This window comes from Acomys minous, assembly GCF_964271855.1.
Source record: "Acomys minous genome assembly, chromosome: 6".
Classification (NCBI taxonomy): domain Eukaryota; kingdom Metazoa; phylum Chordata; class Mammalia; order Rodentia; family Muridae; genus Acomys; species Acomys minous.
The window spans coordinates 87,339,843-87,365,183 of record NC_140487.1 but is presented as its reverse complement, the minus strand read 5'-3'; the positions used below and the strand labels follow the sequence as shown (position 1 = coordinate 87,365,183).

At 47.8% G+C, this 25,341-nt stretch overlaps 1 protein-coding gene across 1 annotated transcript; it reads left to right on the top strand.

Moving 5' to 3' along the window:
• Positions 1 to 3,592: 3,592 nt before the first annotated feature.
• Positions 3,593 to 21,772, top strand: CPT2 (carnitine palmitoyltransferase 2). The gene is made up of 5 exons (XM_084784562.1): positions 3,593 to 3,897; positions 11,857 to 11,937; positions 13,888 to 13,994; positions 17,635 to 18,939; positions 21,207 to 21,772. Exons 1-5 carry the CDS (start codon positions 3,746 to 3,748, stop codon positions 21,536 to 21,538), a joined length of 1,977 nt encoding a protein of 658 aa, XP_084640688.1. The 5' UTR covers positions 3,593 to 3,745; the 3' UTR covers positions 21,539 to 21,772.
• Positions 21,773 to 25,341: the final 3,569 nt, after the last annotated feature.

Below are 25,341 nucleotides of genomic sequence, written 5' to 3'. Positions count from 1 at the left end.
CCCGCTGCCCTTGCTTTTATTCTGTGGTAGTTCTGAGGACTGTGGGTGCTGGGGACCAAACTCAGGTCCTCTGCAAGAGGAACCAGTGCTCTTAACTGCTGAGCCATTTCCCGGACAGCTCAATGTCTTTTCAAAGGGTTGGGGTGCATTACAGCAAAGCCCACCAGGTCAGTGAATGCTTTAGCCACTAGACTGTCACTGCTTTTCCTTTAAGCAGCATTTGCTCTAGGTAAAGCCTGGTGGAATCTGGAAACATGGGATTCGAGCCTGGCCAAGTAAAGGCGCCACTTCCTCTCTCTTTCTTTGACTGTTTGAGTGCTTACTTAGGCTGTGTTTGGTCGCACTTTCCCAGCTGGATCATTTTGTTGAAATGCAAGTTCTTTTTTCTATGTCTAGTTAAAGTCCGTTCTTTCTAAGAACTTTTATTTTGAAAAGGAACATTACTTTAATTTGGCCACTGCGTTCTATCTGTTCATAGTTAGTTCAAAGCAGAGCAATACAGCTGCCTCAATCTTCAGGACTTTTCTTTAAGTAGATGAACTTTCTTTTTGTTTGTTTGTTTTTCGAGACAGGGTCTCTCTGTGTAGCCTTGGCTGTCCTGGACTTATTTTGTAGACCAGGTTGGCCTTGAACTCACAGTGAGATCCACCAGCCTCTGCCTCCCGAGTGCTGGGATTAAAGACCTGCGCCACCACGGTCCGGCTAGATGAACTTTCTTGATCCTTATCCAGAAAAATGTGGTCTTCCTGGATTCCTAGTTCATGATCTCTTTAACCAGGTGCAGGACCATTCCTAAGCAAAAGACGCGCAGTACTTGCCCACAGAAGGGCCGAGGCTAGACCCGGGCACATAAATGCAAACAAGGTCCCTGTCGGGGAGAAACTCAAATTTTATCGTGAGAGGTGCATAATTAAATACCTCACAATGTAGCTGTGCTTCGCCTACACCACAGCGGAAGTGCGTGCGGGGAAAGCCCTGCAGGGGAGGAGGCGGTGTTGCAAGTGGAGGGATGAGGGTGGAGGGACCTCAGAGAGACTGAGGCTGTGAAACGGGTATGAAGGCTGAGAGCGCACCAGGCGGCGATGCGTGGAAAGCAGGCTCCTGGCTAGGAGGCAGCTCTATTAAAAAAAAAAAAAAAGGTGTGGAGTAAGAACAAGGGGTGGGAATGATGGGGTGACCAGCACCTTCCGAGCTGAGCCGGATCTCCTGGTGACGTAAGGGGGGGTGAAGCAGGCAGAACCAGAACACAAAGGCCTTGGGATGGCAACCTTCTAGCCATACACCTACAGAGGAGTTTCAAAGCCTCAGTTTAGTCATTTGATGAAGTGGGCGTCGTTCATTGACTCTTTAAGATTGCAACCGCTCTCTTCTACCAGGTCCTTTATCTCTGCCCGGTCCCTGATCGAGCTCTGTATCTCTACACCGATCTGGATGTCTATCCTCCACAGGTTTCAAGGCTTAGAAAACTACTAGGATTCGGAGGCAACTGATCTTTGTTGTTGTTGTTGTTGTTGAGGCAGCGTTTCTCTGTGTAGCCCTGGCTGTCCTGCAACTCTCTTTGTAGGCCAGGCTGGCCTCAAACTCACAGAGACCGGTTTGCCTCTGCCTCCCAAGTGCTGGGATTAAAGGTGTGCATCACTCGACTCACCCTGACAAGTGATCGTTTTCAGAAAGGATTTTATATTCCCCCAATGACATTATATACTACAGATAAGAGAGTTCGATGCTTTGACCTTGGGCCAGATGGACCTGTTCTCTCCTCAAGGGAGGAAAATTAGATGCTTAGTACTTTTGAATGTGAGTGTTTTTGTTTTAAAATTATATTTTATTATTTTGCGGTGTGGAGGTCAGAGGGCATCCTTCACAAGTCAGTTCTTTTTCTATCACGTGTGTCTCAGGGATCAAACTCCGATCATCAGCTCAGCGGCAAGGGCCTTTACTCACTGAGCCATCTCACCAGTCCAACCTTGAATCACTTCTGCCTCCATCTCCCTCCCCAGTGCTGGGATTACAGGCATGGACCACCACATCTGGTTTGACCGAACTCAGGGCTTCACGCATGCACTCTACCCACGGAGCTACATCCCCAATTCCCATTAGTTTTGAATTTTGCTAAGTTCTTGAGTAAATGAGTGTGGAGCTTGTCGGTGATCTTCCTTTTAACTGGTTGTCACCTAAACAGGGACAGAGCTGAGAGACAAACTCAGGTCCCCTGAACTATAAATCCAGTGCTCTTTGGGGTGTGTTCCAGTTCTTGGCTCTGCCTGCCTACTTATGGAATAGACAAAATGTACTTGGCTGCCTCACATCTACAAGGTCCTGACAGACAGATGGAGCTAAACGGAAGGTCATGTTCTGAGAATGGAATTCTGTTGTGCTTCAGGTCAGAGTAATTTCTCTCTCCCTCTTCTCTCTCTCTCTCTCTTTCTGTCTCTGTCTCTGTCTCTCCTCTCTCTCTCTTTCTCTTTCTGTCTCTGTCTCTCCTCTCTTTCTGTAAGATGATAGAACCTATTAATTCATCTGTCTACAGATGAGACAGAGATCAGGGCGGGGCATATGTTGCTCGCCTGTGCTGGTTTACTGATGGATGAAGAATGTTCAACTTGAGGAATCTTCCAGTCAGAGTTGGAAACTTCAGGACCAATATGTGCTGACTGGCAGCCTCCTACAGCAGACTGAGCCTCGAAGACACCCAGAGCCAGAGGACAAGGATTTCCTTTTGGTAGGTAACCTGTTTGTTTGTTTCCTTTGAAAAATTCAAGCTGAAAAAAAGGATGCTCATTTCCGGTTCCTGTATTCTTTTTCCTGCCTTCTGTTTGTTTTGGTTAAGACAGGGTCTCATGTAGCCCAGGATGGCTTCAAACTCGTTATGTAGCTGAATGTAGCCTAAAACTCTTAATTCTTTTCCTCTGCCTCTCTTGCAGATTACAGGTATGCACCCCCAATACCTGACTATACAGTTTTTAAAACACTGCCCAACTGAGCTGGCAGGGTATCTGAGCCACTCACTTCGAAGACTTCAAGCTTGGGGAGGGAGTGCCACGTGGACCTAATATGAGCGAAGCATTTCGCTTAACAAATAATATCGGTGAAATAAGTATGGCTACTGTTTGGTAAATCTAGAACCCTGAGAATTTGTTGATCGCGTTCTCTTCTTAGAAGACATAAAGGTTTGAAATGTTCTCGGACTCTAGAGACCAAGCCGTGACCAGTTTAGGTCTGCCAAATGTCAGGTTTTGCAGGTGGTGCTGCACTCCTTTAATCCCAGCATTAGGAAGGGAGGCAGAGGCAGGCAATCTCTGAGTTTTAGGTCAGCCTGGTCTACAAAGCGAGTTCAGGACAGCCAGGGCTACAGAAAGAAAGAAAATGAAAAGAAAAACCAAATGCCAAGTTTCAGCGTTTCTTTTTCTCTACCTCTGATTTCTATCCTGTTCTGTGAAAGGAAAAAAAGGCAGCTAACACAGGGCAGCGGAGGCAAGAAGCCGGATTTACTGTTTAAAGACTGCTTCCGGCTAGAGTGGGTATGGCCAGAAAGCGGGCGTGGCCAGTATGTGGGCGGGTTCTGGGAGAGGGTCGGGTGTGGGCGGAGCCTCCGCCTGTCCGGGCCCGGAAGTGCCCGTGTGGGCGGAGATGAACTGGACATTGAGTCTCTGACACCGTGACCCTGGCATTGAGGGCAGCGGCCTGCTTGTTCAGGAACTTGCTCAGCCGCCGGGAGCTCGAGCCGCCGTTGCTGCCCGGGACGATGATGCCACGCCTGCTTCTGCGCGCCTGGCCCCGCGACCCGGTGCTTGTCCTGGGAGCCCCTAGTCGGCCCTTTAGTGCCAGCTCGGGGCCCGACGAGTACCTACAGCGCAGCATTGTGCCCACCATGCACTACCAGAACAGCCTGCCCAGGTGAGCCCAGCCTCCTGGCCCCGGCCGCAGGCCTGACTCCTGGCACTCAGGACTTGCCCTGAACCTCCGCCCCGGATCTTCCGCCCTGGAGGCAGCCACATTCCCCAGTTTGGAAAGCTGGCGATTTGAGAATTCCCTGGCTCAGAAGACTCAGAAACTTTAAGGTCCCCTCCGCAACCTTTCCGTCTGCAAGTTTCATCTTGAATCCTACAAACTTCCTCTCTTTTAATCTTTCAGGCAGCTATCCTGAGCCCTTCACAGTTAATGCCTGAAAACTACCCGAATCCTTTCAACTAGGGTAGCCAATTCCTTGTTTTGTTTTGTTTGAGACGGGTTTCTTTGTCCTAGAATTAGCTCTGTAGACCCAGACTGGCGTACAGAGAGATCTGCCTACCTCTGTAAAAGCACAGGGCACCACCGTCCGTGGATGATAGCCAGTTCCTAACCCTGGTCACCCTCGGTCAGTTCTCACTATTCGCCTTCGTTGGCTATTGCTGAGAACTCTCAGCCCACACCTCTTTTTTTCAGTACCCTGTTTGTTGGGGTCCCATCAGTTGCTGCAAGCACAACTTTCTCCTCGATATAGCACTTCCTGTCTTAACTTATATGGTCAGCTCTAACCAGGGACTTCAGTCCCACCAAATCTTCCTTAGCATTCCTTCCGCGGTCCCCAACCCCTCAGCTAGACTACCCGGTCCGTTCCTCGTCCTGCACCCCCTCTCCCCCAAACGCAGTACTTCCTTAAATCTGGAGTCTAGTTTTCTCTTTGATCTCTCGGCTTTGATGTGGGTGGCCAGATCTACTCCATTACTTCATTGTAAGCCAAAGCTAAATTGTCTTCTCTTTGTTCATTGTTTATGTCCCGAACCAAGCTCCAAACCCGTTTCAAAATCTCTTTTCACTGTCCTGGTCCAGCTGCCAGTGGTCCTCCCATCCCGGAGCTTCCTGCTCCATCCAGGGAAAGCCCAGCACTGTACCAAGATATTGTTCCCGCTGTGGGGTTTGTGTTTGTCTCCACACCCAGCAGTTATTTAACCCAGGGCCGCCATCTGCCTTCTCAGCAAGAACATCCAGTGTGCAAACATGTAAGACCAACTACAGTGAGGTTATCTGACTTCAGCAGGAGGGAGGGGGAGAGAGAGAAAGGGTCTTTGCGATTGTAGGATGAGGGTGTAACCTGCTGCCCTCCTGACAGCTTGTGAGGTCTGGGCCAGTATGTAGGGGAAAGGTGAGGACTTGGGAAATCGGGTTTTCATTTGCTGAGTCAGATGGGCACTGACTTTAGGCAGGCCCGTGCCTCACCCAGCTTTAAGAGCATTTTAGAACTGGAAAACCCTAAGAACAGGCAGTGTATGTTAGTCCCATCCACAGCACAGTCATTTGTAGGCTCCTGAACTAAAACAAGTATTACTAGTCAGGTGTAGTGGCGCATGCTTTTAATCCCAGGTGGAGGCCAGCTGTGAGTTCCAAGCCAGCCTGATCTAGATAGTGAATTCCAGGATAGCCAGAGCTAAATAGTGAGAACCTATCTTGAAAAAAAGAAAAAAAAAAATCCCGCCCCCAAACCGCATAGTACTACTATACACCCCTCATGGAACAGCTGACTTTGTGGTACCTCGTCTAGAACTGGTTATTAGATGAAACACTCTCTGTGTCAGCAGTTCTGGGCTAGTAAAATGTATATTTGCTTTGACACTCACAGCGATGTCACACTTGGCAAGGAGCCCTGACCTTGAGGCCTGGTGGAACTCAGTTTCAGATTCTGGAGCTGCCACTGGAGCTATGGTTTTGCGCAGCCATCCGTGAGGTGCATGGCAACACACAGTTCTTTGGACTCTTTGGGCATACTTGAGATAAGGTGCCAGGGATGGGGTGGGGGAGGGGAAAATCATTGTCACACTCCAGTTCTGTTCCTCATGTTACTGCTTCCTTTCAGCCACGTTGGTCTTGGACTTTTTCTAGTAGGAGCCCTTGAATTATCTTTTTTTTTTTTTTAAAGTGTTGTGGGTTTTGTTTTTGTATATACTAAGATGTATATAACAGGGGGTCTAGCGGAGGGGCTCAGTGGTTAAGAGTGGCTACTGGTCTGCCAGAGGACTTGAGTTCGGCTCCCGGCGTCCACACCGGCCTGTCACTCCAGAGGGAGGGATTGGAATTCAACAGCCCCATATAGAGCCCTAGTGCAGAGCGTGGCTGGGGTTCGGGCTCAGCAGGCAGTGACAAGCACGGCGAATGGTACTGGAAGAGAACCATTGCCCTGTGTGTGTGACTTAACGTGTGGGGAGGTGAGGGATGCCTCAAAGAGGTGACACTGACCTGGAATCGGTTTTGTTTTGCTTTGTTTTTGAGACAGGGTTTCTCTGTGTAGCTTAGGCTGGCCTTGAACTCACAGAGATTCTCCTGCCTTTACCTCCCCAGTGCTGGGATTAAAAGGCATATGCCACCACCACCTGGCTCTTTGGAAAAAAAAAACCTTTTTTTTTTTCCTGACCTGGCCTTTGACATTTACCAAGTGAGAGGAAGACAGGAAAAGGTGCCTGAAACAGTGTCGTAAATGGAGAGGCTGATAGGTTTACAGTAGGCATTAGCACAGAGCTTGCTGTTCAGGCCTTGATGGTTTGGGGTGGGGGGAGACATTTTGGGAAGTCGTGTTAGATCTACAGTTGAGTCATAGTAATAAATGCCAGCTATGGGTTGCTTTTCTTTTAACCACCTACAGTGATAGCAGGTGTTCAAAACATAACGGGCAGATTCTATAGAATACAGATGCGTGAGGCAAGAGTGGCAGAGTTTAGCTGGTAGCTGGTAGGAACAAATCTGTCAACTCCAAAGGCATGTCTTTCAGGCCAGTCCTCTTTCTATCTATCTATCTATCTATCTATCTATCTATCTATCTATCTATCTACCTATCTATCTGGTTTTTTGAGACATAGTTTCTCTGTGTAGCCTTGGCTGTCCTGGACTCGCTGTGTAGACCAGGCTGGCCTCAAACTCACAGTGGTCCACCCGCCTCTGCCTCCCAAGTGCTGGGATTAAAGACGTGCGCCACCACGCCCAGCTCAGGCCGGTCTTTTTGATACCCACAATACCTTTACCCCTAAATGACTCTTGGTGAACACTGTCCCCATTATAACTAGGTCCTGTGACAGAGAATGCATCTTAGCTGTGTTCTTGCAGGAAGAATGCCAAAGTCCCTGTCATTGGGAGGCAGACTGGGTGTGAGAGCGCAGGTGACACAGTGGCTTACACAGGAGGGAAATCTGCTTAGCATTTCCCTTCATCTGTATTAGGGCAAAAGACTGTTGACGGGGTGGGGCGGGGCGGAAAGCATGCGTGGTTAAGATGAAATTTCTGTGAGCATCTCTAAGGTCTGGTGAATTACCCCTGGGAGTCAAAGGAACTGAGATGTCGTCCCGTCTTGACTTTGTTACAGGAAGGATGGTTGGGAAACTCTCTATAAAAAGATTGTTCTAATAAGAATCTCTGTACGTGTTACAGAAAGTCCAGTTAAACTGGCTCGAGTAACTGGAGGTCTGTGAGCTCACACAGGCTTCCGGGATCCACATGGATGCTGCTTTGCCTTCCTGCTGACGTCTTCACTTGTGTGGCTTCATTCTCAAGCAGGCTTTCTCGTGGTTGCAGAGAGGCAGCCGCGCGCGTAAGACGTAGCTTGCACCTAATCTCTCGGTAACCGACGCCAGCGAACCTTGCTCTTTCCTAAAAATCCCACAGTAGTCCTGTCTCATCGGTGTACACTGGGTCTCCTAAGATCTGACCATGAGGGCGGAAGTCCACATTCGGGGTGGGTCTTCCCACTTCACGTAAGCCAACTAAGAAAATCCCTCACAGGCATGCTGCAGGCCAGCCCGACCCAGACAGTTCCTCATTGAGATTACTTCCAGCTGCTTCTAGATTGTGTCGCTTGACAATGAAAAAAAAAAACAGTCATTATATAAGATAGCAATCTGGACTGGTTCTGCTAACCCCTGGCATTCCCGTGTCTTGGCTACATCTAGGGCTAGGATTACGCCCATAAGCTGTCACACCTGGATCAAACTCAGGCCCTCGTGCTTTTTAAACACGCATGTTACTGATTGAGCCATCTTTCCAGCCCGGAAGTCACTGTTTTCAAGTATATGATTTTGTTTTTAAAGAGTTATTTGTATATTACTATGTATACAGTGCTCTGCTGCTTATACACCAGCAGGCCAGAAGAGGGCACCAGATCTCATTATAGATGGTTGGGAGCCACCATGTGGTTGCTGGGAATTGAACTCAGGACCTTAGGAGGAGCAGTCAATGCCCTTAACCTCTGAGCCATCTTTCCAGCCCGAGTATTTTTTTTAAGGTTTATTTTTATTTATTTTATGTATATGAATGCTCTATCTGCATGTACACCTGCATGCCAGAAGATGGCATCTGGCTCCTGAGTCTTTACTGGTAAAATAGAACAACTGGGATTTTCTTTTAAACAACACTCCCAGGTTTTTCTCTACCAAATTTAGTGGCAGGAGAGCCCAGTGAGTAAAGGCATTTACCACCAAGCCTAATGTCGCCCCAGGGACCCACATGATGAGCAAGAACCTAAAATTTGTCCTCTGACCTCCACATACCAGACACAGTACATGAATGCACTTGTGTACACACATACACACAAATAAGTGTTTGTTGTTGTTGTTTTTAACTTAGTGGCAATTCTTACTTATTTTCCTCCTCACTAGACTATGAGATCATTAATGGTGCCTGGAATTGTTATCATATAGAAGATACAGTTAGAAACTCTCCAATTAGCTGGGCGGTGGTGGCGCACACCTTTAATCCCAGCGCTCAGGAGGCAGAGGCAGGTGGATCGCTGTGAGTTCAAGGCCGGCTTGGTCTACAAAGTGAGTCCAGGACAGTCTGATGCCCTCTTCTGGCCTGCAGGTGTACGTGCAGCCAGAGCATTGTATACGTAATAATTAATAAATTAATTTTTAAAAAACCTCAGGAGCCAGATGCTGGCATGAAAACCTAGCTCAGAGATGCAGAGAAAGCTCTCAGCTGACCTCTTCCTGCTCAGCTCACATCTAGATGGAGAAGGCCCAGAAGGCTCGCTAGCTCAACTGACAGTTCAGCAGGAAAAGGCCCCAAACCCAAGGTCAAAGGCTTGCTAGCTCAAAGCTCAAAAAGCCCCCAAAGCCAAGGAGCTGAAGAGCTCAAGAGCCAAAGCTCCTTCTACATCTACCCGCTGTCTTAAGTCCCCCTCAACTCAAAGCCCTTCCTGCTCTTTCATCCCCGTCAGCCAGTTCCTTGCTCCGCCTCTTGACCTAGGGCTAACTTTATTAAATCCTGTGCACAGAAAGCTCTTGGACTAAAGGTGTGTGCTAGGGCTCAACCACACCAAACAAAAGACAGGTTTTTACAGATCACAATCTCAGGGATCAGAATGGCATCAAAAATCCCGCAGCGTGGGAGAGTACGTTCTTCTTCTTGGGAGTGGGTTATTACTGTGAGAGTAAATTTGTTATAATATTAAGTTTGAAGTGGCATAGTGGCTTATCTCTGTAGTGTCAGCACTTGTGCCCATGTGCGGCTACCGTCCGTCGTGTTATGATGTAGCAAGATGGCCTTCGAGAATCTAGTCTTCCGCCAGGTGAGGTGGCCCAGACCTTTAATCTCAGCACTTGGGAAGCAGAGGCAGGTGGATCTCTGTGAGTTCTAGGCCACCTAGGACTACATAGTGAGACCCTGTCCCTAAATAATAAGCAAAGGAAGCAAGCAAGCAAGGAAGGAAGAAAGATAGATAGATTGGGGCTGGAGAGATGGTTGAACAGTTAAGAGCATCAGCTGTTTTTCCAGAGGATCAGGGTTCAATTCCCAGTACCCATGTGGCAGCTCACAACTGTCTGTAGCTCCAGTTCCAGGGGGTCTGACACCTTCATACAGCCATCCATGCACATGAAATAAATTAAAAAAAAGAAAGAAAGAAAGAAAGAAAGAGAAAGAAGAGGGAGGTGCATCCCAAGCCATGCTCAAAAAAATGAATGAATAAATAAAGCCAGCCAGCCTTCTCTGACCCCCCAGCCTCCAGAGTGTACATTTCTCTCTGTATATGATGTTGCCTGCATTGTAACAGCATAAAACAGACTAAGATTGGGCAGAAGAGGAAACAATAAGCTAATTCACTGAACATGAGTTTATTAGAAGCCTCCCCTGTGTTGGCCCAGGGGCCACTAGTGATCAGAGAAGAAGTTCTACTGGAAGAACTAAGAGCGGAAAGGGCCTTCTCCATAAGCTGCCGTAGCCACAGAGGCAGTTCCGGGCTTCATGCTCGACATCACGCTGGTTGGTGGCTGGAAAGCATCTCTGGCAGGAGCAGTGCACAGCACAGAAACCGGCAGATGCTCCAGTTCAGGGTCCATCCCAGGAGCTCTCCTGAAGTGAGCAAACCAGTCTCTCTTCCTCTACAGTATTTTGCTCAGGACTTTTGTCTTTCATTACGCAGTTAGTAATTCAAAACAAAGTCACCACTCTAAAAATGTCCATATTTGCTGAAGAAAGTTCATTCAGGTCAGAGATTGGTCATTCAGAAGTTTTTATTAAGGGCCATCTTTAGCAAACCACCGCTGTCTCTGATTTAGGGTTTGCCTTAAAAAGAAGGAAACACTTTCTATAATAACCTTAGTGTTAAAGCCTAAGAAATATAAATTATACATTTTGTAGAGGTAGCATTTGGGACTTCCTGTACAAATCAGTGCCTGAAAGGGAGTCTGTGGGGTGAAAATGCCCTGAATGGCTGGTTACTTGGGGTATCTAAGTTCACAATGGCTATAAATAATTTGTATTTTATTATTAAATTATAGCTAAACATGCATTTAAAATGAATAGGTGCAGTGTAGGAGGTCATAACTGAGCTTTGCTTATGGATAATGGTTTGGTTCTCATGAATGATTGATAAGGTTCAGTATTTTGCATATTTTAATTTCATCTTGGTAGAAGTAAAGTAAGAAGCTATTATTGTGTTAATACTAGGGTGTCTGTCTTTTAACAAAACTATTGAAATAGCAGACAAGATGCCAAGCTGTCTGCATTTCCTTTCACCATCGGAGCGGTATGCTCGCCATCATAGCCGTGGTTAGGGAGTCTGTTGCTGGTGAGTAAGTCAGCAGTGGGTGCTTTTGCTGCTGTTTGAGCACAGGGCGATGCCAGGCGATTCCTGACAGGGCTGGTGCTGGGCATGGGGTTTCTACCTTTCAGTGTGTGCAGCCTCCGTATCGAGCTGTTTTGGACAGATCTTTGTCGTCCACCCACGCCCCTCCCCCCCACGAGACAGGGTTTCTCTGTGTAGCCCTGGCTGTCCTGGAATTCTCTGTGTAGACTAGGCTGGTTTCATACTCAAAGATCTGCCTGCCTCCGCCTCCCAGGTGCTGGTATTAAAAGCATGGGCCCCCACGTCTGCCTTTGTTTTACTCTTGTGTGATTCTCTTTTGTAAGATGCTCAAGAATGTTTTACGAATAAAGTTGTTTTTGTTTTTATCATGGATACTTTGGAATGCATCTTCAGTCAAAGGGCAGGACTTGGAGCCATAGTGTGACTGTGGCTGGAAGCAGACATGCTTGAGATAGTCTCTGCTTCCCGGTTTGGAATCTGTCATTGCTTGGATAGTAATTTTACTAGAATGGGATGGACTTAGCTGTTGGTGCAGGAGTAAATTCACCAGTTCTGATAGCGCCTATGAACTGTGGTGCTGGAGTCAAAGCTAGCACCCCGCGTATGCTATACTAGGGAAGTGCGCTACCACCGCCCCAGCCTGCCCAGCAGTTCTGACTTGTTGCTGGCTTTTGCATTTTTTTTTTTTAAAAGGGGAAATTAGTTATCCACTAGTTGGTTTACTAGTTTGGCTTGCGAAGTGCATGGACCAGGGCCTTACATGGTCTTCCTATACTGTCGGCCTCACACTGACTTTGCTCTCTCCCTAGGCTGCCTATCCCCAAACTCGAAGACACCATGAGGAGATACCTCAGTGCACAGAAGCCTCTCCTGGATAGCAGCCACTTCAGGTAAACACTGAGAAGCCCGGGGAACCATTGCCAGCAGGCAGAGTTCAAGGGAGGCTCAAAAGTAGTGGTCACTGACCAAACGTCAAGGGATATCTGTGGTCTGACAAGGCCTCCAGAATCTGGGACCTGGTTTATATATTTGCATATTCAGGACTTGGGTTTTCATTCACAAAGGACTAATGCAGCCAGTGTGAGAGGCCTCTAACTCACTCAGCAGGAGATGGAGTATAAGCCACAGTGGCTGTTTGTGCTTTATCTTGTAGGCATGTTTGGGAGGCTGGCTAGTACTGGTCAGATTCAAGAGCCCTGTGTTCTGGGGGGGGGGGGCGGGGGCGGCCCATAAGAGCCTGCTCGCTGAAGATGTTTAACAAATGGGGTACTGCACCCCAAGCACACGTCCTTTTAGAACCCCAGAATGAGACCTTATATGGGAACCAGGTTGTTGCAGATGTAATTAGTTTAGATGAGGTTCTGCAGGGATTGGGGGAGTTCCTAAACCAACATGACTGCTGTCCTTAAGAGGGTCAGCCACAGCCGTGAAGGACTCAGGTAGAGATTGGAGTGTTGTGTCCACAAGCCAGGGACACCAAGAATTGTTGCCAACACCAGAAGCCAAGAGAAGTGCATGGACATTTCTCTCTCTCTCTCCCATGGTATGCAGAGAGAACATCTTGTTGATGCCTTGGTTTTGTACTTCTAGCCACCAGGACTCCCAGAGAATAAAACCCTGGATTTTTGTTTTATTTCTTTGTTTTGGGTTTTGTTTTGTTTTTGCCATTGTTGTTTTGAGACAGGGTCTCTGTACATAATACTGCTTGTCCTGGAACTCACTATGTAGATAGGCTGGCCTTGAACTCACAGAGTTCTGCCTCCTTCTGCCTCCAGAGTGCTAGTATCAAAGGTGTGTGCCACCACACTCAGTTGACTCCTGTAAACTTTTCAGCCATATTGGTTTGTGGTACTTAGGAAGTCAACGCAGCACAGACTCTTAGAGCACATTGGGTATTGTCTGAACGGAATTGCATCAAGCCCTCGTAGCCTAGCATAACTGGTGCTGTTTCCCACACCACGGATTGTCTGTGCACGTTACTAGTATTGTTACTACAGCCACAGAGTCCTTCAGTGCACAGTGAAAGAAACAGATGAACTGTTCACAGTCTAGTCACGTCCAGTTCCTCTCACAGAGCCATGGCTTCCAGTTACTGTGTCATGTCTTCCTCTATCCCCAAGTCCTTAGCTCTATGTTTTTTAATTCCTTGAGATGGCATTATCATCTCTCTTTTTTTTGCAAGTAGAAACTGAGACCTGGAGAGATGGGATAATTTGTCTGGAGTCACTGGGTTTGAATGTGGCAGAGCTAGTGGTCAAACTTAGCTCTTTTTGACCCCCAAACTTTTCTCTGTGTGAAACCTCCCCCTAGTGGACAGATGGCTTTGTGAGGTACCTTTGACCTTCCCAGGTCCCTAGGTGCATCCATTCTAGGCTGATCTGTGCTCTTCTCTTCAGAGGTACTCTCTGGGTTTTTTTTTTTTTTTTTTTAGACAGGGTTTCTCTGCGTAGCCTTGGCTGTCCAGGCTGACCTTGAACTCACAGAGATCTGCTTGCCTCTCTGCCTTCTGAGTGGTGGGATTAAAGATGTGCACCACCACGCTCTGCTGAAGATTTATTTGTTTATTATGTTGTGTCTGCATGTATGCTGCCTGCCAGAAGAGGGCATCCGGGTCTCATTATAAATGGCTGTGAGCCACCGTGTGGTTGCTGGGAATTGAACTCAGGACCTCTGGAAGAGCAGCCAATGCTCTGAGCCATCTATGCAGCCCAGTACTTTCTGATCATATTCCCAGGTTCTGGGATACACTGTGGGGGATCAGAGAGTGAAATCCTGGCCAGGAACTTGAAAATCATGTATTCCTCTCTGTGGTTTCATCTATCTTTTCTTGAACGTTCCAGGAAGACAGAAGAGCTGTGTAAGAGCTTTGAGAGTGGCGTTGGGAAGGAACTGCATGGGCACCTGCTTGCTCAGGACAAGCAGAACAAGCACACCAGCTACATCTCAGGTGGGTGGGCGGGGCTCGCGGGCTCCGCCCCTTCCCTTCCTGCAGTAAATGGAGGGAGGCTTTGAATCCCAGTGTTTAAGCAAATGGGTTGGCATCCATGCTCAAAGTCAGTGGCTTGCCTTCAGTGTATGTGGGGTTGAGACAAAACTTAATTGATTCTGTCTGAAAAAGATGCAAGAGTCAGTCCTGTGTCTTGAGTGTCATTGTGTCTGTCACTGTCTGGGCTAACTGTCCTCTGCGGCTTATCTCACCCGCCTCTCATGCTCCAGTCAACTTGCCACATCTGGCTTCCTGAACTGTCAGGCTTTTGCCCGTGTTGTTCTCTTTTACATTTGTAACTGGCAGATCCATCCTTTGAGATTCAGGTAGAGCAGTTGGTCTATGAAACGTCAGTTCTCTCTGTGTCTTCAGTCTAGAGTTAGTAGTGTTCACCTCTGCTCTTGTACTTTTATTTTTTAATTTAGGTTTTTTTGTTTTTAAGTTTAAAAAACAATGTGTTACTGTTTTTGAGATGGGGTCTCCCTTTGTAACCCAGGCTGCCCTCAACTTTATAATCCCTCTGTGTCAAGTAGCTAGGATTACAGATGGACCACGATACCTAGAATAATACAGGTTTAAAAAAATTATACATTTATCTATTTTTGGTGGGGGTTCATGTGCACCAACATGCATGTGGAGGTCAGAGGACAGATGGCAGGTCTGAGTTTCTCCTTCCTCCATGCGGGCTCCTAGGGATAAATGGAGATTGCTTGCTTGGCAGCAAGCACTTTACCCACTGAGCCATTTTCTTGGCTCATAGTTTGTAGGTTTTTTTGTTTTGTTTTGTTTGTTTGTTTGCTTTTGTTTTTGTTTGGTTTGGTTTTTGGTTTTTTGAGACAGGGTTCCTCTGTATAGACGTAGCTGTCCTGGACCCACTTTAGTAGACGGACCAGGCTGGCTTCAAACTCTGCCTCCTGAGTGCTGGGATCACAGGTATGTGCTACTGTGCCCCGGCATTTTGTTTTGTTTTTTCCTTTGAGACAGGGTTTCTCTGTGTAGCCCTGGCTGTCCTGGACTCTCTCTGTGGACCAGACTGTCCTCGAATTCACAGAGATCTGCCTGCTTCTGCCTCCTTAGTGCTGGGATTAAAGAAGTAGTTTATAGTTTATTTATTTTGGTTTGGTTCCTGCCCACCCCCACCCCCCCAAGGCAGGGTTTCTCTGTATGAGCTTGGCTGTCCTGGACTCGCTTTGTAGACCAGGCTGGCCTCAAACTCACAGCAATCCGCCTGCCTCTGCCTCCCAAGTGCTGGGATTACAGGCGTGCACCACCACGCCTGGCTCATAGTTTATAATTTTATCCGTTATACGTACATGCTGTTTATAGAGTCAGTGAGTGAGATGCTCTCTGTGGATAAGGCTGGGGCTGGTCAGGCTTAGACATAACTATTTTGTGCTTGGGTTCAGCCTTGGGTTTGTGCCTTGGGTGTCTCTGGTGTCATGTCTGATCGGCTTCTCTAGGAAGGTGTTTCTAGTAACCCCCTCATGGAGTGCAGCGTAAAGAAGTGGGGTGGCGGAGATCCGTGAGCTTGGTTGTGATGTGTGTGTCTCCCAGCTTATCTTGATGGAGAGAACAGAGCCTATATTCTACAGAGCAAGGGAGGGATCCTATGTAGAGCAGTAGGCAAGGGGCAATGCCGCCATCTCAAGCAGGCCCTCTGGTGGCCTGCTGGGTAAGCACATTGTTCTTGTCTTCCTGCCTCTTCCGTCTGTTTTGGCCATTACCAGTTGCCTAGATACGTTCATACTTTCTTTCAGTCTTTCTTCTCTCATTCTCTGGACTGTAACGTTGGTTTGTTTGGGATTTTTTTAAATTCTCACTACCCAAAAGGATGAGAGGGAAGAATTACAAATTTGAGACCAGTTGTGGCAACAGTGAGACCCTGTCAAGGGATGTAAAAGAGATACATACATAATAACAGTTGCTTTTAAGGCTGTGGGAATTGGAGCATGCACATAGGGCTTGTGGGTAGTCCTCAAAAGGCTTAGCAGAAGCCAGGCGTGGTGGAGCACGCTTTTAATCCCAGCACTTGGAAAGCAGAAGCAGGCATATATTTGTAAATCCAAAGTTGATCTGGTCTACAGAGTTCCAGGACCACTAGGGCTGTGTAGAGAGACCCTATCTCAAAAAAACAAAAAACAAAAAAACAAAAAACAAAAAAAACCTAAATAAACAAAAAATAAAAAATTAAAAGGCTTCACAGAGGGGCTAGAGAGATGGCTCAGAGGTTAAGAGCACTATTTGCTCTTCCAGAGGTCCTGAGTTCAATTCCCAGCAACCACATGGTACCTCACAACCATCTTTAACGTGATTTGATGCCCTCTTCTGACCTGTAGGTATAAATGCAGACAGAGTGGTGTATACATAATAATAAATAAAATAAATCTTTGGGAGGAAAAGGCTTAGCAGAGACTTAGCTACCTTACATATATCCTTAAAAGAAATGAGAACATCTGTACACACTTGCATATAAAGGTTCATATGAATATCATGTCTGACTAAGAGATGAAAAGACCCCAGATGTCCATTAACTGATGAGTAGATAAACAAAATGTACCATATGTATGCAGAAGGAGCTTTTATTTGCCTGCTTCAGTTGTTGTCTCGGAGGCTCACTGCCTCTGTTTGCTAACCCGGGCCTAGTCCTGGAAGCTCCTAGCCTCATACAATCTAACCTAGGCCTAGAATGTTTTCAGCCTCTGAGACTTACCCTTTCTTGTTCTTTCTGAGCTCTGGGCCAGCTGGTTCAACTCAGCTGTTCTGGCTCAAACTCTTCTCCCAGCTGACTTATTTAATCTGCTTTTCTTTTGGCCTCTGAATTGCTCTTCTCGGTCTCAAACTAACTCCAACAATCTGCTCTAATCTTCTGGTTTCTTCTCATTCTCTGGCTCGTTCAGTCCTCACCCGAGTTCTGTCTCTGCAACCTGTCTCTCTATTACTGTCTCTGTCTCTGTCTCTCTTTTCCTCTGCTTCCCTCCCTCTCTTTAGGCGACTTCCCTTTTCCTGAGAGTTGGGTGTATCCTATTCTGTCAAATCTTACTCTGATTCATCTCTTTGTCTGCCACTCAATTAGACATCACTTTCAAACATGGGTGCTTCCTTCTACAAACTAACTTTACTTCATTGTTTGGGATTAAAGACATGTACCACCACGTCTGGACCTAAGCTTTTCTTTATCTGATATGATATACCAGGCTGGCCTTGAACTCAGTCTGATTGCCTGTTTCCTGAGGGCTTTTGTATTCCAGCTGGATCACTCAGACCTAGAAGGTCTTTGGATGTGATCTCTTACCAGAGCAGCCATGTTCTGAATTAAAATTCCCCTACATATGCATATGATGGAACCTTACTCAGCTGTAAAAATAAAAGAATTGATGCATGCTGAACCTGGGAGAACCTCAGAACTGTTATTGGAAGTAACAGAAGCCAGACGCCTGAGGCCATGCGTTGCGTGATATACTGCTAGTGTCATGAATTACTGTGCAGCCAAATACAGTGACCTCCTTGAAGCTGATGATGTTTCTTCTGCCTGAGCTGGAGATCTTTTCTGTCTTAAATTTTATTTTTAAGGATTTAGCTTTTTATGTTTTCTCTTTTTTAGGGCCCTGGTTTGATATGTATTTAACTGCTCGAGACTCTGTCGTTTTAAACTTTAATCCATTTATGGCATTCAATCCGGACCCAAGGCCCGAGTACAATGACCAGCTCACCCGGGCAACCAACATGACCGTGTCTGCGGTCCGGTTTCTGAAGACACTTCGGGCTGGCCTTCTAGAGCCAGAAGTATTCCACTTGAACCCTGCCAAAAGCGACACGGATGCCTTCAAAAGACTCATACGCTTTGTTCCCTCCTCTCTGTCTTGGTATGGAGCCTACCTGGTCAACGCCTATCCCCTGGACATGTCCCAGTATTTTCGGCTCTTCAACTCAACTCGTTTACCCAAACCCAGTCGTGATGAACTCTTTACTGATGCCAAGGCCAGACACCTCCTGGTCCTAAGAAAAGGACATTTCTATGTCTTTGATGTCCTCGATCGAGATGGGAACATCGTGAGCCCCTCAGAAATCCAGGCACATCTGAAGTACATTCTCTCCGACAGCAGCGCTGTGCCTCAGTTTCCCCTGGCATATCTGACCAGTGAGAATCGGGACATCTGGGCAGAGCTCAGGCAGAAGCTGGTGCAAGGTGGCAACGAGGAAGCCCTGAGGAAAGTGGACTCTGCTGTCTTCTGCCTCTGCCTGGACGACTTTGCAATGAAAGATGTCACCCACTTGTCACACACCATGTTGCATGGCGATGGCACAAACCGCTGGTTTGATAAGTCCTTTAACCTCATCGTAGCCAAGGATGGCACCGCTGCGGTCAACTTTGAGCACGCATGGGGGGATGGTGTAGCGGTGCTTAGGTTTTTTAATGAAGTGTTCAAAGACAGCACTCAGGCGCCTGCCATCACTCCCCAGGGCCGGCCAGCTGCTACCGACTCCTCTGCGTCTGTGCAGAAACTCAGCTTTAAGCTGAGCGACGCTTTAAAGGCTGGCATCACCACCGCTAAGGAAAAGTTTGATGCTACCATGAAAACTCTCAGCATTGACTCCATTCAGTTTCAGAGGGGTGGCAAGGACTTCTTGAAGAAGCAGAAGCTGAGCCCTGATGCAGTGGCCCAGCTGGCCTTCCAGATGGCCTTCCTGAGACAGTACGGCCAGACAGTGGCTACCTATGAGTCCTGCAGCACTGCAGCCTTCAAGCACGGCCGCACGGAGACTATTCGCCCAGCCTCCATCTTCACTAAGAGATGCTCCGAGGCGTTCATCCGGGAGCCTTCCAAGCACAGTGTGGGCGAGCTTCAGCACATGATGGCTGAGTGCTCCAAATACCATGGCCAGCTGACTAAAGAAGCAGCAATGGGTGAGGCGCGGGTCAGGAGAGCACCATGGGTCTTATTGCCCTCAGTGAGCCACAGCTGATCCCTACCCGTCACTAGGTTTAATCCACTTACCAACTCCCAAAATGGTCTTTTCCCTACGCTAGCCACGTCTGAACAGCTAGAGGAGCCACTAGGGATCAGACACTAAGACGACACAGGGAACTTTGCCCTCACTTAAAGTCACTTTCAGCTGTGGCAAATGGCTTGTTTTATTGTCGTTGTTTTGTTTTTTCCCCTGCCTTTTATTGGTCATCAAGCACATTCTTAGCAGTTTGGATGTGTAAGCCTGTCCCTCTTCTTTCACCTCAGCTGCAGTGTGGCAGCTCTCTGTAAATAGGTCATCGTAGAAGCTCACCACATTTATTTATTCATTCATTCATTTTTAAAAGAATTATTTATTTATTATGTATATAATCTTGTGTCTGCATGTACATCTACACACTAGAAGAGGGCACCAGATCTCATTATAGATGGTTGTGAGGCACCATGTGGTTGCTGGGAATTGAACTCAGGACCTCTGGAAGAGCAGTCAGTGCTCTTAACCTCTGAGCCATCTCTCCAGCCCCATTTATTTGGTTTTGTTTGTTTGTTTGTTTGTTTTTTTGAGACAAGATTTTCCTGTGTAGCCTTGGCTATCCTGGAACTCACTCCGTAGACCAGGCTGGCCTAGAACTCAGAGGTCCCCCTGCTTCTGTCTCTGCTGGGGTCATTTTTTTTCTTGAGTATTTTGTAATCTGAGGATCTCAAAGTCCAGTCCTGTTGTGTGGTGCTCAATAGAGCTGGGAACTGAGAGGTGCTCATGACATCTAGTCGTTCTTCCTCCATTTTTAAGTTAGGAGGCTAACACTGGCCCAGAGTTCCACAGGCTGAGGTTAGAGCCCCGGGGAGATGCCTGCCCCTAGCACTTTGTTCCACCCAGTCAGTCTTTTACACATAAACTTTGAATTTTACCCTAGTTTTTTTTTTTTTACCCACTCAAGTACATGTAAGAATGTGTGTGTCTGTGTGTGTGGTGTGTATGTGTGTGGTGTGTGTGTCTGTGTGTGTGGTGTGTCTCTGTGTGTGTGTGGTGTGTGTGTGTCTGTGTGTGTGTGGTATGTCTGTGTGTGTGTCTGTGTGTGGTGTCTGTGTGGTGTGTGTGTCTCTGTGTATGTGTGTGGTGTGTCTGTGTGTGTGTCTATGTGTGTGGTGTGTGTGTGGTGTGTCTGTGTGTCTCTGTGTGTTTGTGTGTGGTGTGTCTGTGTATGTGTGTCTCTGTGTGGGGTGTGTGTGGGGTGTCTGTGTGTGTGTGTGTGTCTGTGTATGTGTGTCTCTGTGTGTGTGTGTGTGTGTGTGTGTATCTGTGTGTGTGTGTGTTTGAGGGATGAACCCATTGTTTCAGGTGAGTTCATTGTTCTCCGTATCTTCTCATACCATCCCAACTCTGAACTGTTTCAGTCCTTTTGCTTATTTTAAATTTATTGTCTGATGTGTGAGCATGTTTTTTATGTGTGAGCATGTTTTGCCTGCATGTATGTGTGTGCACTGTGTGGTGGTCAGAACAGGGCATCAAATCTCCTGGAACTGGAGTTAGAGGCAGTTGTGAGCCGCCATGTGGGTTCTGGGAATTGAGCTGCAGTCCTCTGCAAGATTAACAAATGCTTCCACGGACCAGCTCTCCAGACCTTGCTTGCTTGTTTGTTTGTTTGTTTTTTGAGACAGGGCCTCTTTATGTAGTCTTGGTTGTCTTTGAACTCAATATCAACACCAGACTGGCTTTAAACTCACAGAGATCCTCCTGTCTCTGCCTTCTGAGTGACAGGATATTAAAGATGTGTGCCACCACACATGGCCTTTTGTTTGTTTTTGATAGATGGGTTTTGCCCTGTTGTCCATGCTGTCCTTAAATTTAAAGTCCTCCTGCCTCAGCATCCCGAGGTGCGAGTACAGCGTGCACCATTCAGTGCTTTCATGTTACATTAATGTTTAGCCCATGTGTTGGCAGCTGAGAAGACCCTTCTACTTTTTATGTGAAAGTTCCTATCTGCCTACACCCCTTCACTTACCATGTTGGGGTCCCCTACACTCCCTTCACTCACCATGTTGGGGTTTCTTGTACCCCCTTCATTCAGCATCTTGGGGCTGCTTACACCCCACCCCCCCCACCCCCCCACCCCCCCACCCCCCGCTTGACTCACCATGTTGGAGTTGCCTGTACCCTCTTCACTGTGAGGTCCTGAGACTTTGGCTTTCTGTTTGTCTCTGACAGGTCAGGGCTTTGACCGACACTTGTTTGCTCTACGGTATCTGGCAACAGCCAGAGGGGTCACCCTACCTGAGCTCTACCTGGACCCTGCATACCAGCAGATAAACCACAACATCCTGTCCACGAGCACTCTGAGCAGCCCAGCATTGAGTATCGGTGGCTTTGCCCCCGTGGTCCCTGATGGCTTTGGCATCGCATATTCTGTTCATGATGACTGGATAGGCTGCAATGTCTCCTCCTACTCAGGGCGCAACGCCCAGGAATTTCTCCGCTGCGTCCATAAGTGCTTAGAAGACATGTTCGATGCCTTGGAAGGCAAAGCCATCAAAACTTAGCTTCTAGGTGGATGAGAAGTCTCCATTTTTTCCTCATCACAAACATGGGTGTCCATGTAGCTGGTAGGTACTATCTGTGCCTAACAAAACTAGTTCCGAGGTGCCTGAAAGCCAGGGCTGCAGTGTGTGTGAGCTGAAAGGTCCCAGCCAAAGGGAATGGCGATCACACAGTTTGGAAAACTAACTCAGGTGTATTTATTGTTTAAACAGCAATAAAGCTCAGTTGTTGCTTGAGATATGGTTCCTTTTTTATTATAATTCCCCACCTTGCTTCCTAATCTCCCAAAGAACTTTCCAACAGCAGGAACAGGTAGCATAGTGACCTCAGGGTCCCAGTCTTGGAGTGGCTTGGGTCTCCATCTCTGGAATGCAATCTGTTTAAAAGCACTCCTTCCTGAGGCATGGACTAATCCGCTTGCAGTAGAAGTTCTTCCCATAGGTTGAAAGACTACTTAAGTTTATTCTTTTCTAGTAAATGAGAAATCCCAGGGTTTTTTTTTTCTTTAAAGAATTTATTCATTCTTTTCGAGACAGGGTTCCTCTGTGTAGCCCTGGCTGTCCCAGAACTCACTCTGTAGACCAGGCTGGCCTCCAACTCGGAGATCTGCCTGCCTCTGAGTTGCTGAGACAGGAAAGACTAAGGGTGGGAAGGGGGTGATGCTCCATCTGGCAGCTGCAGGGAAGCTCTAGCCTCTGGTGGGTAAATCTTCCCGGGTGTGGTCAGCTGGGGGCGAGGTGTCTCCTCATCCTTATAAGTAACCTCTCACTTATGTGCTGTAAGGAAGCCCGATAAACTCATTTAGCTCCTCAGAATGAACTTCAGTGGAGCTGTGCTTCACTTTGCCTTTGGGACAGTTGGTAGGATACGATAAGGCCGGGATGAGTTTAGGAAGAGCACTGGTGCTCCTGATGTGAAGAACGAGACAAGCAGTTGAAGTTGTGTGGACTGGGGTGTGGGTGTCTGTCCAGGGCAGCTTGGCGTGGTGGTATCCCCTGTAGGGCTTTGTGGGAATAGTGGGCTAGGCACGGACAGTGCAGAAGGTAGAGAGATGTGTAACTAAGGTGTGGCCAGCAGGGCAGGAGCTGTCAGTGGGGGGATCACAGGACGGCAGGCTTCTTTCAGGTGGTACGGGGTGGCATGGCTGCTTCCTGGGCCGGGTCTGCACTGGGTGTATGGGGCTGTTTTGAGAACTGCTAAAGGTCTACAGCAGACACTGCGGGCCCTGCGTGGTAGCACTTCAGTGGTGGAGGTATCAGCAGGTGGCTGTGATGTGTCATGAAAGATCTGAGGCCCTGGGTGGGGACTGTGATATGGGGATGTGGAGGTGTGGAGGTGTGGAGAGAGAAAATGCCCTACAGACTTGCCCACAGTCCCATTTTATGCAAGCATTTTCTTTTTCTTTTTCTTTCTTTCTTTTTTTTTTCTTAAGACAGGGTTTCTCTGTGTAGCCTTGGCTGTCCTGGACTCACTTTGTAGACCAGGATGGCCTCGAACTCACAGTGATCCACCTGCCTCTGCCTCCCGAGTGCTGGGATTAAAGGAGTGCGCCACCACGCCCGGCTGGAAACATTTTCATAATTGAGGTTCCCTCCTCTCAGATGACTTTAGCTTGTGTCAAGTTGACATAAAACCATCCAGCTACGGATGCTAGGAAGTGTAAGAGTTCAGAGAGGATGACTGAAGGTTGTGAAAAGGCACTGTTAGGGCCTCCTGTGCTCCTGTACCCAACATGGCTGTGTTGATTTGATGGAGTTGCCCCTTCTCACCGCCCTGGTGTTTCTCCTCTCGGTTAAATCTCTACTTTTTGCACCGTATCTCACAGAGTGACTGTAGAGGATTTTACATTCAGAACATGGCTGTTTTGGCAAGAGATCACATCCAGAGACTTTCTACGTCTGTGTGATCCAGCTGGACTACAGACGTGCCCTTCCTGTTAGGAGGTAGAGGCGAGATCTCTTGAGTTCAAGGCCAGCCTGGTATAGAGCAAGTTTCAGGTAAAGAAAAGCTTAGGTCCAGGCATGGTGGTACACGCCTTTAGTCCCAGCATTCAGGAGACAGGCATGCAGGCCTCTGAGTTCTAGTCAGTGCTGTTCAGGCAGTTGGCTTGAGTTGAGGGCAGTGTGCTGGAGCTGAGTTCATGGCAGCTCAGTTTGTGGAATTCAGTGGTAGTTTTACTGGGAGAGTTCTACAGAGAGGTTGAAGAGAGAACACACTAGACACAGGTGAAGATGTACGGACCCAGAAGAAAACAGATAGCTAGAATTAGTTTGAAGCCAGGCAGAGCAATTCAGTGAGAAACAGAGAAGCCAGTTTGAATCAGTCAGCTTGGAGAGGCGGTTGAGCCAGAACAGCTGCACTGAACCACCCAACTAGAGTCTGGAACTAGAAAGGGTGAGCTTATTTAGCAGTAAATCATAGAGGCTGAAAACATTCTAGGCCTAGATTAGATTGTATGGAGGCTAGAAGCTTCCAGGACTAGGCCTAGGTTAGCAGATGGAGGCAGTAAGCCTCCGAGACGACAATTCTATCAGGTAGACAAAAGTTACGTTTACAAGTAGCCTCCAGCCCTTGGTGGGTGTTGTGTGGATCCTCATTAGAGTGCTCAGCGTCACGGTCTTACACATGCACACGCTGCGCAGGCTGGGGGGGGGGGGGGGGAGAGCACCTGCTCCACTCTGTGGTTGGAATGAGAAAGGTCACCATCAGCTCTCGCCTCTGAATATTTGTTTCCCAATTGACAGCAGCACTGTTTGGGGACATTTAGGAAGTTATGATCTTGCTGGGGACCAGCTTTGAGCAGGATACAAAAGACCTTGGCTACTTCTGGTTTGCTGTCTTTGCTTAGTGCTTACAGTTCAGGACGAGAGGTCTCTGTACCCTCTTCCTGCCACGTGCTGCCACGCTGCCCTGCTCTGCTGGCCTCGTATCCCGCTGCACCTGTAAGCCAACGTCAACTCTTCTGTAAGTTGTCTTGGTCACGGCATTTTATCACAACAGGAAAGTAATTAGCAGGACTCCCTAGTCTTGCTGCTGTTTTATTTGACTGTGGCCTGAGATCACTTCTGGTTCCCAGTCTCTTTGTAGCTGGTTGAGGTGACGGTGATTACAATTCCCCAGAGGCCGTGGAGCTTTCCTAAGTGAACTATTGTGAAACAGCCATAACTGGCTCTAAATTTGATCTACACTGAAGGCTTTCTCCTTGAATTAAATTGGCTTTCTGTTCTGAATCATTGAGGTCCAGAGCCTGCTCATAGCCCCGGCTAAGGAACACAGACAAAGCTATGTTTCTCCTGTTTCTCGCTTTAGGGAGTGCCAAGAGGCAGCTATTGGGCAGAGGTTTTGTCTTTACATCTGAAAACAGCCAGATTCTTCAGAAGCAACAGGGTGGCAGGCATTAGTGTGTCCTCGATGCCAGGGAGGGCTAGCAGGTGTGAGTCAGGCTGGCTCCCAGTGGATATTGGGTCACTAGAGAACAGTATAGCCTGTGTGCTCATCTGGTCAGATCATTGTTTCCAGTAGCTTCAGCATGCCGGAGGCCTGACCCCGTCCTGAGCATATTGGCCTCTCCCTGCTGCAGCCGCACAACCCTCCTCCTGTGGTGACACAGCCCTTCTGCTGTGAAGGGCCATCCCATTCCCCTGGGAATGCTTCTGCCAGTCTCAGGCTTCCACCTGGAGAGGCACATCTGGTGACTGTAATGAAGCCAGGAAAGTGGGATTTTCAACAGTTTTCCCATTGGGAAGAACAGTTGGGGAGACATAGCAGCTAAGGCTTATGCCCCACTCCTGGTTTGCTCCTGTAT